This window comes from Metopolophium dirhodum, chromosome 1 (assembly GCF_019925205.1).
Source record: "Metopolophium dirhodum isolate CAU chromosome 1, ASM1992520v1, whole genome shotgun sequence".
Lineage (NCBI taxonomy): Eukaryota > Metazoa > Arthropoda > Insecta > Hemiptera > Aphididae > Metopolophium > Metopolophium dirhodum.
Genome location: NC_083560.1, coordinates 5,485,980 through 5,503,658, shown reverse-complemented (window position 1 = coordinate 5,503,658; position 17,679 = coordinate 5,485,980). Strand labels below are relative to the sequence as shown.

Here is a 17,679-nt window from a genome sequence, read left to right as displayed (position 1 = left end):
TAGAACAAGCGTTTTTATATATTGAACGTAAACTTGATACCTAAGTGTCCTGTAGCCTTATTAAAAAAAATATTGGACGTATGTAAAGTATTTTTACCTATTACCTTTACCAGTTCCTCACCTAACCATTTTACGACTTGATAACAAAAATATATCATTTGAATAATACTCGGCCTATTAGGACGGACCTGGTGCCGTTTTCAACGCCAACTGTCGCCACTGGTCTATAAGATTATTTTTATAATAATATTTGTTTGATGTAATAATATTAATATTGTTATCGTTGTACAAATTGCTATCCGGGAAGTCACTTTAACGTAAATTATATTTGTACAGTCGGGATTCTTACAATACTGCAGGTGTACAAAGACACACATTTTGTGCAGTGAAAATTTATGTGATTTTGCTGTTTAAAAAAATAATTTCAGGATTATATTAATTATTGTAGGTATAATAAAAAAAATAATATTGCGAAAACCTCAAATTAAAAAAAAAAATGTTTCCATTAAAATTAAAAAGAAGTTACATAGTAAATTTATCGTTTTTATTTTTATAAACAATTATGATAACAAATTACCTATTACAAGTAAATATTACTTAGTAAAATATATTACTTACAAAAAGAATTTAAAATGATTATTTACAATAAAAATAGTGCATTAATATAAAACGATTTATTTATTCGGTATATCATGGGTAGAGTCTGGATTTAGATGTTTTTACATATCATTTCTGAGAATAATATGCGGTCTCGTAAAATTAAAAAATTTAGATAGTACAGTAGTATACAGTTATATAGCCGGAACAGTTCAATGGATAACAGTCCATGGAGTTTGGTCTGCGTAGGAAATTGCCCTACTGTAATCCAATTGTGGAAATACATTTGTGCAGTCAGAGAAAAATGATTAAAAAATACCCTGGAATACCGCCGCTTAAGAACTGTCGTGGGTGTCAAAAATATACATGGTGCGTGTATCAACTGGACCGGTTCGGGCATAGATAATAAAATTATGAATAGACCATTCCTATATTAATGTACGAGGGGTTTGCGTGCAGGAATGTGGATGAGAGACAGACTGCTTTTATATAGTAGTGCTTCTCACTCTTGCAAGGGGTTTTATCGTTACTTTATTATAAGACTCCTTGTAACGTCCATGCACGTGTGATAAGCTGATATCATGGCCTATCAATTATTTTATTATCTATGGGTTCAGGACGGTCAATACGACTTTGCGGACAACATGTGACAACACTGGTGAAGAAGATGTTTTTTCCCGATGACCAAATACCGACACGCTCCCTGGCCCCTGGTGAACGCTGCCCGCATCCACCACTATTAGTCACTATACTCCACTGTTTACCGCATTCATTTGCCGCTGAACATCTATCCCAGGAGCACGTGTCTGTTGCTTTCACAGGACATATTTTGCGAGAAAACAGAGAACCACCGCACAGATATTTATCGCAAACATGGCGCCGACTACTAGAAGTGGTGAGTATCCAGTTTCCCTTATTATTCGTGTTTTTATTTTCGAATGTTATTTCGATTTTCGTATGTTCGAATCTCGGACTCTGTACATTTTACATTTTATGATAAGGCTTGGCTTTTATACTACATTTCAAAATGTAATGAATATAATATTGTTGTTGACGGGGACATATATATGAAAATACTAGATTTCCGGCTTCTGCTGTAGTCCACACCTACGTATTAAATAATGATCCTACAAAAAAACCGCCAGTCATTATCTAATTGGTTACTGTTTACAAACTAAACTGATGCGACACGTTGACAGATAATATTTTATACATATCACGGATAAATAATATATACATACTATAACCTACAGTCTTTACATTGTTTTATTTTGTTTTTTTTTTAAACGACTGCTATAGAAATAATGAAATACAATATAACTAATCTCATTTACAATAATAATATAAAATACCGTACGATTTTCAACCGAACGAAATCTGTATAATATACGTCATAAATATCCACCTCTTAGATAACGGTGGCAGTAAATTTATTGGCGACAGTAATAATAATACCGAAGTCGGCTGTCTAGTATTTTTTTATATTCGTGGGTATGGGTAAAACACGAATGTACACTTGACGTCATAAGCCGTATCCCATGCAGGCGGCCGCAGCAAATCGTACCTAAAACGTTCTCGTCATCTGTTGAGTTTCAATTATAATATATTATAGTATTATTGTGTACGTTTAATACTGATTCTGTTTTGATGTTTTAATTTAGTTTACTAATATAGAATCATTAGTGGTTAGTGAGTAAAAATTCTGGGGAGACTTTAATGTTATAATTGCTCAAGACATAAACTTCGTAAGATTATTAAATATCACAACAAAAAACTTCGTCGAACGGCTAAGTAAAAAAAAAACAGGTCTTTAAGCACTTTAAAGATGTGATATCATAATTAAATGCTAAGTTATTTGATTAAAATATCTACGTTTATTTTGTTTCAATAGTTTATTTACTTGGCGAGCAATTGCGTATATTAACAACGCGAGATGCGGCCGCCGTCATTCCAGATTTCATTATGATTTCCCATTAAAATGTTAGCACGTTTTATTCGATTTTTACAAAAGGATCATCCGCACAATTTTTCTGATTTTTTCCATTTTATCAAAGGTATTAATCGATTCAGTAGATAACTATAGTTAGGTCTGGTTAAAAAATACATCAAAAGTTACACCATTTAAACGGGCTGTTCCTGCTTCGAGATAACAAATGTACACTGTCTTGCCGCCGCTGTTTTTTTGTTTACTTCACTCGCGCCACGACCGTAACCAAACCTAATAGAAACGGCGCACAGGGACTGACGACGACGCCGCCGCCGCCGCCCGGCGTATTGTTATAATAATATTATTTCCGTGAACCTATGGCCGATGGTGCCTTTATAAAACGCGGTTCATTCTCCCCGCGGGTCCCCTCCGTCCGACCGGCGATACAAATATATTATTAATCCTTATTACAAGAATCTACGATTGACACTGCCGGACCGTGGTTTACTAAATCGGCAACCGTCGACCAAAACATGATTAAAATAACATCGCCGTCGAAATAACCATTTATATGCTTAGGATTGTGTGTGGTCTTCGATAACAAACAATAATAAAACTATGTATTTTTTAGTTCAAATAAAAATAGATAGGTACTTCGTTTCGATTTTGTTTTCAATTAAAAATTATTTACAAGTAGGTACCTAGCTGATTTTTTTTTAACGATAAACACATTATTATCGTATTCAAGTACCGATAACACAGTTATCCTTATAAATATTATGCACTCACGGACTACAATTTCTAGTCGAGCCTGGAACAATAATTATTGCCCTAATAGGTGCTTGAAAAGTGACCATAATTTTTTTTATGCATCTACATAAATTAATATCTGTGTTCTAATGTTGTCAATTTCTATTTTTAAACATATTAATAAATTATTTTAGTGTCAATATTTCTATATTAACAAGTAAAATACTCAATAGTAGATATATAGTATACTAAAATAAATTATTATTGTACATATTATTGACTATAAAATTATAATATAATATTTCTTTTATACTGCGACCACTATGACAAATATAATTTAAAGCTTAAAAGTTATAAAATATTATATTATTATGTATTATGATATATTATAATCTGTTATACCAATTACTGTACCTAAACTGTTGTAAACTTGTTTGAAACATAACAAAAAGCCATTGATGAAATTCCCTAGCATCCTAACCAATTTCACTACGATACGGAATAGTAGTGAGCAATTAATATTTACCAGAAATGCATTTTAGTAGTGTTTGAAATACTTATTTTTAGAGACCTTCAACTCAAATAATTTTATAAAATCATTTGTTACAAAACTGAATATTACAACTATTGTTCATTGTTAAAACTGCAAATTAATGATATATTATAATTTTACAGTTCATCGAGAGACACATATGTCAACTGCCCTTCAACCTTATAGTCAGAAGGTAGAGCTTAATAAGAGTCAGAAGAAAAAGTGTATGTTATGTGGCCATAAAGAAATAAGTCAACAGTTAAACAGTCCACTGTACATGTTAAATGATGTAATAGTACATTATTTCTGCATTGTAATTATACCTATTTCCTCAGATATTAAATGCCATATAAGTGTGTTAATAGTAGAATATGACTATAATTTACTTGTTTTCAGATGTTATCATCAAGGGCCGTGAAAAATGGTGGAGACAAGGAGGGGATTTGGGGTTATTTATTAAATGATATTAGAGCTGAAATAATTCGAGGATCCAGGGTGGTATGTTCTTTCTATATTATTATGCTATTATGCACCGTGTACCGTGTACTAAACAGTTACATCATAATTTTAGACTTGCGTTTATTGCAATAAAAAGGGAGCAACATTAATGTGCGGTGAAGTAAGCTGTCGAAAACTGTTCCATCTTCCTTGTGGGTTGATAAATGGGTCTATGCATCATTATTTTCCGCCATTCAAGTACGTAGTTAATTTTACATTTGTTAACCTATTTTGTATATGATTTTTATTGAAACAAATATCTTTAGGTCGTTTTGCCAACAGCACCGCGTTCAGCCAGTTATAGATGTAACAGAGTTACCCCCATTCGCTTATCCTACTGTAGAATGTGGCATTTGTAATGATAATATTGTACCATCAGCTTCACCAACTTCGATATGGGTGCCGTGTTGCAGGATTAATGGCTGGTTCCACCGAGACTGTATTCAAGATCTTGCATTGCGGAAAGGCTACTTTATTGAATGCCCAAGATGTGAAAATGTAGATCAATTTAAGAGCAGAATACTCATTCTTGGAATATATATACCATCACGGTAAAACTGAGTTTTATTTATCCTAATATTATTAATATGCAATATGTTTGTACAAAACTATATAAGTAATACTAGTATAGAAAAATGATAAAAGTATTCAAAAGTCACTTTTTTAGAAAAAAATTATAAACTATTTAAAATATAATTTTCATAGAAGTAGAATATATTTTAATATTAGTTCATTGCTAAGGAACAAATATCATTTGTACAAAATTGTAATTTTATACATTGGAGTGGTACAAAATATATTCTGCTTCAGTATATGAAATTTCAAATGTTTTCATTCAACAAAAAAAAAAACATACAAATACCATTGAAAATTGTGAACAAATTTAAAATGTTTTCAAGAAATTTAAATTTTCATAATAATGAAGTCTAGTTATCTAAATTTTTAAAAAAGTAAATTTAAAACCATAGAAATTAATTAAAAATTTAGTAAAAACCTAACTATTAGTTTTAAATTATCATTCTATAATACCTAATTGTACCTACTGTAAATAAATTATTTTAATAAATACTAAGACATGGAGTTTAAAATTATGAACAATATGAATACGCTTTAAATACTTTTTATTTTATATACAGTTAACTTAAACATTTAAATCACAGGTATGCCACTTGGGAAAAAAGAAGGTATTCACAGAATATTTTACTGAATACTCTACAGAACCGTTTTGAAGAGTTCACTCAAAGGGCTATGCAATGTGATGCTATACATTGTCTCTGTCCTCATGAAGGCAAACGCAACTTCCAAAACGAATTGTAAGTAATGTGTTTTAATTATTAACATAATATTAATTTTACGCACCAAAGTTAAATATTAGGTACAGTAAATTAATAAGATACTCATTAAATCATAAGAACCTACCTAAATTGTTTGAAATATCTATGAATTTGACATATTAAAGTAAATTTAATTCAAATCATTTTCACTATAAATTTTAAACTTGTTTTATCTATCAAATAATTTATGTGTGTAGAATAATATCCCTAACTCTGTTTATATTCTATATTTCTAACCATCAATCAATAATAAATTATCATCCAAATTTCTATTTCACATTGAGTTTCATTCCATTGGTATCAAATTAATAATAAATCAAAGTCAAAAATTAATCTTTGTTGACATGTAATACTTATATAATATTACCTTCCCCGCAAATTGAAAAATACTTACTTAATTAAATCTTAATATATATCCAAAATGACATAATTAGGTATATAGGTATGTTTTTTATGTTATTGTTATTATATTATATATACAATTGGCATTTATATTTTTTTATTTTCCAAACAGTGGATGGAAGCTAGTTCTCTGCAGAACATGTGGGTACAGACAAACGCATGTATACTGCAGTTCGATTAGATTTGATGAGAAATGGAACTGTGCAGAATGCCAGACGGTGATTAAAAGTATGATTTCTCATTATTATAGTATTCATTTTTTAAATGCTTTGCTTTATGAAACTCTCAAACCCCTAATAAAACTAATAACCAATTGATTACACGTTCATATGTTTTTGAGTCTGTAGGCAACAAATATAGTAGTGGCAGCCATCTTATGGTCTATGTGTTGTTTCAGCAACACATATAACATTTGGTGGGTGACTGGGTGTGTGGTTTTATTGGTGTAACAAAATTAAAAACAAAATAATACTAAACACACAGTCTGAGTATACATTGTAGGTTGTATTAAATTTAAAAATATCAATGCGTGTATGAAATATTTGTATCATTCATTTATTATATTTTGTTTTTTATGTGCGCAGAGTTACAATTGGTAACAATACAATTTGTAGGTCTTTTCCTTACCGTGGAGTTTTAGACAATTTTTTTAAAGATATCAAAATTCATAAATATTAATTATTATTGTAAACATTGTTTCACTAATTACTTTATTATTTTACCTAGTTTGATTTGAATAATTGTTTAAAACATTGAATAATGCATTTCAGAAATTCCAGCAAGACGATTAAAATTTCCTATTGATGGGAATTCTGTAGGTATTTCAGCAGTTCTGGGTGATTTTGGTAAGATAATGGTTCAAAGACTAATTAATTAAATAAATTGTGTTGAAGCTAAGATACAATAATTATTAAATTATCCTATTTCAGATTCAAAAGGAAATTGTATTTCTAAATAGGTAATACGCATAACAAAACAATAATTTATTTAAATGAATTAGTAATATTTATAATTATTGTAGTTATAAATGTTGAATTATTTTTATAGCCATACATTCCTGTATACGTTCAAAGACGGGAATAACGCTTCAAATTCGGATGTGTACATATGTTCTCATTATTTTCTTGTATATTTTGTTATCAAGTTTTTACTATTAAATTTAGAATTATATAGGTTAAGTATTCTAGTAAATGTAATAACGACTAAAATATAATGTAACAATGATGTAACTAAAGTAGTACCTATGTTCTTTTGTTACTTATGAGTAATATTTGAGTGTATTGTTTTTTTAATTTTTTTTTTTTTTATTGTAAGTACCTATATTTTGTGACCAAGTATTTATTTATATCATAACATTTTTAATTTGTACATTAATTGTATGTATTTTATTACGTTTCATTTAAACAATAACATTATTTTCAATACATTTTAAATAATTTTATGCGATTACCAATTTATAGTGTTTTTTATTATTATATTATTCTTGATACAGTTTCAATAACTTAGGTTATTAGCTTATAAAAATATTCAATATCAATGCTACATATTATTATGGTTGATAAGGTTGAATATAATAATAAGGTTATTCTTGATTAAGATATGGTTTGTTGCGATATTGTCTTAAATTGGGCTAAGGAGTATGTCACAAATATTTCATGAAAATTCAATTCCATATCTATCGTTTGTGTTAAATATACCTACGCAATTCAAAATTGCTTAACAAAATACATAAGATATATAGCACATGTCTTATGAACCAAACATTCAGATCTCACAAGTGTTAAGAGTGAAATAATTAAGATAAAAATATGATAGAAATTGAAAAATAACACACTTGTACAAGTGTTCAACATCAACAGTCAGTATATTTTACATAAATGCACTGAACTATTATATACAGACAGCGAATTGTGAAATAAAAATCCCCGAATTCTAGGAAAAAATTATCCCTGACTACAACATTACTCACAATCACATGAAATTGATTGATCAAATGTTTTTTTAAAACCTTATTAGTGTAATTACCACATTGTTAATATTTAATTACAAATATAATATACAAGGTTTAGGAATACTTTTAATTAAAAAAAATAATAGGTATATACTGAATAGTTCTCAAACATAAACAATAATATTATTTTGTTTTATATCACGATTTGAAACAACATACCTATGTTTATATAGTTCTCTTAAAAGAATATAGGTAACTACAATCATAAATTATTGTTTGATAATTAATTGTATCGATCATTCGAAATATTTTTATTTTATAACATTTTAAATTTTGTATCTATAAGTAAAACTTGTAAAATCTATTATTAATATTTAAAATTCTTATCTATCTATTTGCCAATATATCCAAAAAAGCTATTTATTATAATATATTAAATCTCCAGTTGTCGATTGCGCATCACAATTGTTGATTTTCACATTTTTTTTTTGTAAGATTAAGCATCGTAGCAACTTAAGCATCATTTGATTTTAGTGTTATAGTTAATATATAGTAGTTTGTGCATCAACAACATAACTGATAAAAATGTGTGTACCCAAAAGCATAAGTTGTTTTCTAACTATGATATCAAAATTATCACATCTCTAAACTTACTCTCTTAATAAGTATTCAATTTTCAAATAATGTATAGGTATTTCTGTTTTAAAATATAAATGTAGATATCGTATCGCATATGCATAACAGTGTTTTTATACAAAATCTATAGGGTATGTATGTATGCTCATCTATGTACTTAATTAAACGATAGAAATATGACTCATTAATAATATTTTAAATATGCACAATGCAACGTTGCACCAATGACGTAAATAATATATAGGTCAGGTCAGGCTACAGGTATAAACAAAAGTAGGTCAGCGGCGGTTACAATATAATGCAACGATTAACGACACACCGTCAAGTTCAATAGTGAGGGCTGTTATAATAATATAATTCACCACTGTCGTAATTTGGGGGTAGTTTGAGTGAAATACTGCCTCGTAATTTCAGAAGTTAAAAATATTTGTTCAATTTTTTTAGGTACTGTTTTGAATTTAATTTAAAATATTTATCATATAAGTACAATAGACATAATATATTAGATTCATTGTAACTGATTCACAGTGATTATCAAGTAAATGATTTGATATTAACTGGAATGACCCACCACACCCCGCACCCGCACATCAATAAGTGTGCGCGAGCGCGCGGGCAAGCGGCCACCAAACTAGTCTGTTCTTAGAATACTGGAATTAATTCTGGAAATCAGATGTCTAGATAAAGTAATTAATAATAATAAACATTGCGACGACGCGCGACGCTGGCACTGTCGCCCGTCTCCTGCATATGTATACAAATGTACCTATGAAAAATTGTATTAATATTTATTTGTTTAGTTGGTATGTATAAAATAATATAAAAATACCTAAATACAATATTTATAGTTTTGATTTATTTCATGGAACATTACCCCCCCCCTCCCCTCATCTATAGAGTAAACGCTCATCTATGTACTTAATTAAACGATAGAAATATTATATATTAATAATATTTTAAATATGCACATCGCACAGTTGCTCCAATGACGTATATAATATATAAGTCAGGTTAGGTTACAGGTAGAAACAAAAGTAGGTAGACCTATAGGTCAGCGGCGGTTACAATATAATACAATGATTAACGACACACCGTCAAGTACAACAGTGAGGGCTACTATAATTCACCATTGTAGTAATTTGTGGGGGGGGGGGGGGTGGTTCAAGTGAAGCACTGCCTCGTAATTTCAGAAGTTAAAAAATATTTGTTCAATTTTTTTGGCACTGTTTTTAATTCGGTTTTTTAAATTCAAAATATTTATTATATAAGTACAATATACATAATATATTAGATTCATTATAATATATATAACCAACATTTTGGAATAAGTAATTTTTTTTGTACAGAACTTACACGAAACGCGAGAATGACTACACATTGCTGTAACGTCGCTATTAGCTATTACCAAGGCTCGGAACTTTAGGCATTTGCATATATTTCTAGAAAGTGCATATTATTGAAATTCTGATTCAAACAAATTCTTTCAGAATATGCATGTTTCAAAATCAAACATTATTGTTGCATAATTTTGCATGTTTCGTTATTTTATTTACGAATTTGCATATTTTAGGTTTAAGAAAATTTTTATGCATATTTCATAGATTTAACAAAAACCTTTTCTTTTTTAGAAATTTATAGTTTAATAAAAAATTATTAGATTTATGACTGTTGAAATATACAATTAATATTAGTAGTCAACCTTGACACGTGTGTACAATTTAGTATCTACTAAATACGGATGTAACACGACCTCGGTTGTGCATATATATAGAGCTTTTGAAGTATGTAATACTCACTTGCAGAGGCGCTGTCGTACAGTGCGTATACGTTGTGTTTGAACTTTCACAGTTAAATAGTCCAGTTGTACGTTATTATATATTATACTTAAACTTAATCATAGTGTCGTGTTAACATTGATTTATACTATTACTGAAGTCATTAGTCCGTTTAGCGTCACTTTCAATAATGACAACCAAAATTATAAATTTTATAATACCGTGTTATATCATGTTATGTAATATTATAATCTCTATAGTACTGAGAACTATAGAGATAACTATAACTATAACTCATTGTAGGTAATAGTCAAGGTTTATAGATACGTGATTTACGTGACCGCCGACCAGCCCGTATTTATTTTTATCCAAATTTACCACTGCAATAATATTTTGTACCATGATATAAATTAAAAATATATTAATTTTTTTGTAGGAACTCGAGAAGATTAAAGTTTGATGAATGGTGATATTTTTAGGGAGGTACATAATGTACATTTGTAATTTTGCATGTAAAATTTATTTTGTTCAATAAATTGCATAGTTTTGCATATTTTCCATTTTTTTTACTGCATAATTTGATATTTTTCAACGCATATGTATACGCATATTTGAGTACTTTTCAGCGCTTAAAGTTCCGAGCATGGCTATTACCATTGATTTTACATAGTATAATATATATATATTATATTATACTATGTATAATCAATGCTATTACCTATAGCCGTTGCCGTTTTAAATACAGCGCAACAGCTAGAGGTACGACATACGACAGAGGCCATGACAAAATAGATTGGTATAATAATATATTATGATGACTAATATTGGTCGAGAACGCGCACCCATCCCGTACTTCGACAAGAATATAAGCCGCACTCGCCAAGAGATATAATAATAGTAATAATAATAATAACATATTATATCAGAGATTGGATGAAGTAATGATGGGAGAATCAATGAGTTGATAGATTACATATCTATTTTGTCATGAGAGAGGCGGTGGTCAACGTCGCAAAGGTTAATGCTTGGGAGATGTGTCTACGCACACACTCGCAATCACATAAAATAGTGTAAATGGCGCGTACGAACACCGACTGAGGCGATCAATCATCCCGGGTACGATGTTTACTGGGCTACTCGTTAGGTAGGGGTTGTGCTCACACAGGTGGGCACGCACAATCATCACTGCGACACCCCCTAAACGGCCGTCGGTCTTTTTAGTGTGGTTTAATCATACATATTCATATCTGATCACTGGCAACTGGGGGGGGTAAAAACTAGTGTCCAAAATAATTTTTATTAAAATGTGGATCTAAATTGATGTTAATTATATAACAAGTTTTACTATTTTTCATATCAAAATTATTTTTGATATTAGTTTATAATATCACCCTGTGTTTCGCCTATATAGTCAGTAGTTCATAGATCATAGATCTAGGTATATTATATTATATTATATCACAAGCATAATATTATTATCTAAGGCACAGACACTGATGTGTGCTAGTACTATCTTAAATCATGTTCCGAATGAAATGTTATTAGTTTCAGTTATATGCGCCAAATTTATATGAGCATGTACATGAAAACAATGCGCTATATTATCAAATACTTTGGTTATAGCCATATACTAGGTAAGTGTGTATTGTTCATCGTGTGCTTCGCGGGTCCGTAGGCCGTGGGACGTTGAATGTTAGTTCCTATGCGGAAAAAATAAATACTTAATATTGTAGTATTAGAACCTATAGACTAATCGTTTATTTGTGATTATTGGAATAATATATTATATCATTAAATTATTTAAAATACATTTAATTTTTTTTTATAATATACGATGATACTAAAAAAATATAATATAAAATTATTGTAATTTTATTTTTTGTCAACATTTAGCCGAGCATATAATATAGTTTAATGATCTAATATTTTAAAGTTTACATTTTAGATTCTGAGCGAAGCGATGAATGTATTGATTTTACAATGATGTGTGTTTTTTTTTTTTGTTTTCTTATTTTTTTTTATTTTTGTGTCTGTCATCACCTTTTAGGACAGTAAAAGTGCTTGGATTTTCTTCAATAGTAACTTTTCTGATAGAAAAGTGAATCTAGTTGGTACTTTGGGGGGTCAAAAGTAAAAATTTCCCAGTAGTTTTCACAAGCGACGTGAAAAACAAAAGAAAAATTAAGGAAAAACGGGAATTTTTACGCAAAATCTGTTTTCGAGAAAATCGATTTTGGATTTTGGTTTTTTTTACAAATTATAAAATATATGTTGTTGAAATTGTAGAAAACAATTGACATTATTTAAAAATAATACTTATTGATACAATTGATAAAACTAACATGTGACATACTGTTACGAATTCCATTGGGTGGGCTGGATCAATTTTAGAGAGGTTCCCCTCCTGCAGACCTAAACAATTTGCAATGCTCTCGGACCCGCATCGAAGAAGTTAAACTCTAAACCTTTCACCAATTACCAAAGTATTATGACAATACCGCGCATTGTCGTTGTGTACATGTAAAGTATATACGCGTTTGGCACCTATACATGTGGCACGAGAGGACTCGCCTTTTACTACCTCAGTAATTAAATATTGTAAACACATATGTCGCCACTGTATTATAGGAATATTATATATAATATTATATTCGTAATAATTACATTATAACTGTATTGTACTCGACAATGTGTCGTTAATCATTATATTATATTGTAACCACCGCACCCCATTTGGTGACGTCTACCGACTTGTAAATCATAAAAAACCTATATATTAACGTCTTTGGCACAACTGCGCATATTTAAAATAATATTAATATATTATATTTATGTCGTTGAATTAAAATTCATTTATAAGCGTTTGCCCTATAGATTTTAATAACTTACTAACTACTTAATAACTACTATTGAAGATAACTAATTACATGCTTAAAATTATAACGGTATTTATATATATGTAAATTAAAACAGAAATGCCAGGAATGAGTAAGTTTGGAGATGTGTGAATTTTAAGAATATAGTTAGAAAACAACTAGCGATTTTGGGTATAATAATTATATATCAGTTATATTTTCAGTGCACATACTATATGTATATTCAACCTAAAAATGGAGAGATGCGAAATTGTCATTTAAAAAAGGTGAAAATGTATTAACAATAGTGATGCGCAAACGACAACCAGTGATTCAATATACGATAATATAGCAAACACATTTTTCATTCTAATACTTTTGTTTTATAATAATATACTCACTACTAAAAATGTATTTTTTTGCTAATAAGTCTTTGTAACTAATATTAATAACTATTATCATAGGTATAAGTTAATAATAAATTAATACATTTAGTAGGAAGAGTTCTAATTAATATTTTATATTTGCGACGATATATTATGTACTATGTTACCCACCTATATAATATAATAACTACCGAGCTGAGGCATTCAAACTGTTTCAATCCACAACAAATGCCTGCCTGTGTTATATAATATTATGAACCGATATATTATAATATATTACACAGGTCCACTCATAATATTATAACAACCCTCACTATTATACCCGACGATGTATCGTCATTGTATTATATCGGGACCATAACCGGCTGATTTCTACGAAATCGTGTAAGTTAATATATACGTTTAGCGCCTTTTAATATGGCTCACCTAAGGACATGCCTTTCCGTAATAAATTATTGTAAACACATATGGCGCCAATGTATTATAATATTATATACTATACATTCGTGCTTGTAACGCAAGTATCCATAAATAAAGTATATATAAGAACATTTTACTGGTTTGGTGGACACCCGCCATTTGTAGAAAACAATTGACATAATATAAAAATAATAACTAAGTATAATAACGGACACATTGAACAATATACTATATACATATACCGATAATCAAAATTTATAACGATACAGCGCATTGTCGACGTGTATATGTTTATAAATATTTGGCGCCTTTTAATATGGCCCTTTAAGGTCACGCCTTTGCCCGCCTCAGTAAAAAAATATTTTAACACTTATGGCGATACTGTATCATAATAATATTATATATTATACATTCGTAATACAGTGATGGATTTGTGAAACCAAGTAGGTACTGACCATAAATCTGTTATTTGTTATTTATATTAAGTAAAGTTATGTATTATCTCCGTAAATTAAGAATATTATTATCAATATATATTTAATAATTATCTATTTAAATTGATTGAGTGACTTGCCGTGTGATTGTTGTATTTCAACACATGTTATTAGTCAATTGTGTATTGTACTCGATACATTGACTAACAAATAGTGTTTTCATAAAACAATTTCATTGCAATTTACTCGATAAATTCAAATGATACTCTGAAACGTTAATATTTTTAGCGACTATATAATTATATTTTACTCGGCACCTTTTTTTTATCATTTATATTATAGTAACGTAGTGTCATATTTTGTAGACGATCGTCAATAAAATATTATTTCATATAGATATTATCAGGTACAACGATTGTATTCGCTAGAAACGATATGGTCGTTGGTAATATCTAATTCACTTCTACAAATTCATTCAAGTGATCGTAATAAGTGAATAATAGTATATATGACTATAATATACTAATTTTATAAATTTAAAACAGTTAAATTAATTTTTAACCCAACAGTAGATAAAACTTATTAAACTATAAATATATACCTACACATATATGTATTATTGTTGTATGTCTGTAAATTCCTAAAAGGAATATTTTAACAAAAATTATTACGTTTCATATTAATTTACTCAGATATAAAATTGTATATTTTAAACAAAATTTAAATAAGACTGCTCTACTTACTTTAAACGTTTTTGTCATCAATAATTATCTAAGAATTTGATTAACAATGTATATTTTGTTGGAATGTAGAAAACAATATTGACATTATTTAAAAATAATAATTATTGATACAATTAATAATTTAACTCTTATAAAAATAGAATGTGACATCAGACGTTTTATTACAAATTTCATTGGGTGGGCTGGATTGTTTTTAGAGAGGGTTAAAGTCCTCCCTGACTAGCCCCTTAGCAGAGGGACACTTCTGTGTCATGACTCCCTCCTGCAGACAAATTTTCGCTACCTCCCCGCGGACCCGCGACCTACTAGTTGAACAATACCTTTCACCTATAACTTAAAATATTATGACAATCGTGTACATATAAAATATATACGTTAGTTAAACTATTTGCGTCTTAATATGGCTCACCTAAGGACACGCCTTTGCCCGTCTCAATAATAAAATATTGTAAACACATAATCCAATGTATCATAATAATATTATAACAGCCCTTGCTATTTTAAGGTACTCGGCGATGTGTCGTTAGTCTATATTATATTGTAGCCGCTCGGTCCTATGCGGTGACTTCTACCGACTTGTAACCTAACCTAGCCTATATATTTTTGTCATTTGCGCAACTGCAATTATTTAAAATACCAATAATATATTATATTTCTATCGTTGAATTAAGTTCATCAATGAGCGTTTTCATTATAAATTTTTACTAACTTAACTTTTTACCTGATAGATAACTTATTTACTATACAATATTATTACGGTATATATATATATATACTAGCTGATCCCGCTGGCACTTCGTTGTCCGTTAAATGTACCAATTCTATAAGACTCAAACTTTGTTCAATTCGTTATTTAATATTCGGTGTATGGTGTATGGTATTCACGATTTATCCTAACTTTTCTGTTGCCCGGAATAAAAATTCTGATTCGCAGCAGCATTTTAACAGGTAGGCAATCTACCTGCGGTAGATCGCGGACCCCGTGCTGTTTGTACGTAAGTGTATGATTTAACTCTAAAGTATAAAAATTGTACCAAGTTTGTCATTTTCACTTAATTCCACCCACGGAGGATTAATATAATCAATTAATACAAAAGCCTAACGCAACCGAACTAAAATCCGACGAATAAAAAAAAACAAATTTAACACATTTTAAATTAGCCTATCTTCTTTCCAGAGGTCTAATCTACACACAACCATTCATTTTTATCTATACCAACAACTCTCAGCATGCCTACCCCCCCCCCCCCACTACTACTCCTGCTGGAAAAGCCTGAGTGCGTCGTCGATTATGGCAAGCGTTATAATAGAATCATAAATGATTCATGCCACCGTGTTATTTTAAAATCGAAATTAATAATATAATGTGTTATCGATAAAGTGTTGAGTATCCGACATCCGAGACATATCTATATATCTGCTCGTCGTTCGGTTTATTTTCGGTTCGGTATTAAGCAGGTCGGTGGCGCGGCGGTGACACGGAAGGGGAAATTTGGGCGGCCACGTCTAGCCACCGCGAACCTCACCCACCGTTAAATTAACTATTTTATGCTCTTTTTACCCTTTAAAACGCAAATTTTGAAAAGTCCTTTCATAGTGCGCCTATACACACGACTTCATGTTATTTTAATACATTTCAATTTTCAATATGTAGAAAAAACCGTTCATGAAGTATGTAGGTAAGTGTGCGTATACGAAGACGCGTTATTATTCAAAAATAATAAGTAAAACACCTGAAAATGAAAAAACGCTAAAGACGTATCACAACTTCACAGCATGTGCCGAATACTACAATAATAAGTAAAACAGTTCGCAAGCCATGAGTGTCGTTATACAAATGAAATATAAACGCTACGCGTATGTTGGTCAGTGGTGCGAGCGTAGGACAGCATGCCATAGAGTACAGCATGCCTACCCCCACTTCTACTCCTGTTGGGAAAGCCTGTGTGCGTCGTCGATTATTGCGGCAAGCGTTATAATAGAATCATAAATGACACGTCATGCCATGTTAATTTAAAATCGAAATTAATAATATTATAATGTGTTATCGATAAAGTTTTGAATATCCGAGACATATCTATATATCTGCTCGTCGGTCTATTGCTCTATCGTCTGCTCGTCGGCGGCGCGGCGGTTGGCGGTGTCGGCGGCGGTGACATGGAAGGAGAAATTTGGGCGGCCACGTCTAGCCACCGCGCGTCGACGGCTGCCGCACCGCGAACCCCTCACCCACCGTTAAAAATTAACTATTTTATGCTCTTTTTACCCTTTAAAATGCGAATTTCGAAAAATCCTTTCTTAGTGCGCCTAAACATAGTAATAAGTACATTTACTGAAAATTTCATATCCATAGCTTCAGCAGTTCCGGCTAGGCGATGATGAATCACCCAGGACAAGTCTTTTTATATATACAGATATTTTAAAATAGAAATACCTATA

General features: G+C 30.3%; 1 protein-coding gene across 1 annotated transcript; it reads left to right on the top strand.

Annotated features, from left to right (window-relative positions):
- Positions 1-1,470: 1,470 nt before the first annotated feature.
- On the top strand, positions 1,471-5,621 carry LOC132939358 (pineapple eye protein-like). The gene is given in 6 exon segments (XM_061006509.1): positions 1,471-1,492; positions 3,950-4,119; positions 4,203-4,304; positions 4,378-4,502; positions 4,571-4,855; positions 5,441-5,621. Coding segments are annotated over 6 exon segments (885 nt in total).
- The last annotated feature ends 12,058 nt before the right edge of the window (positions 5,622-17,679 follow it).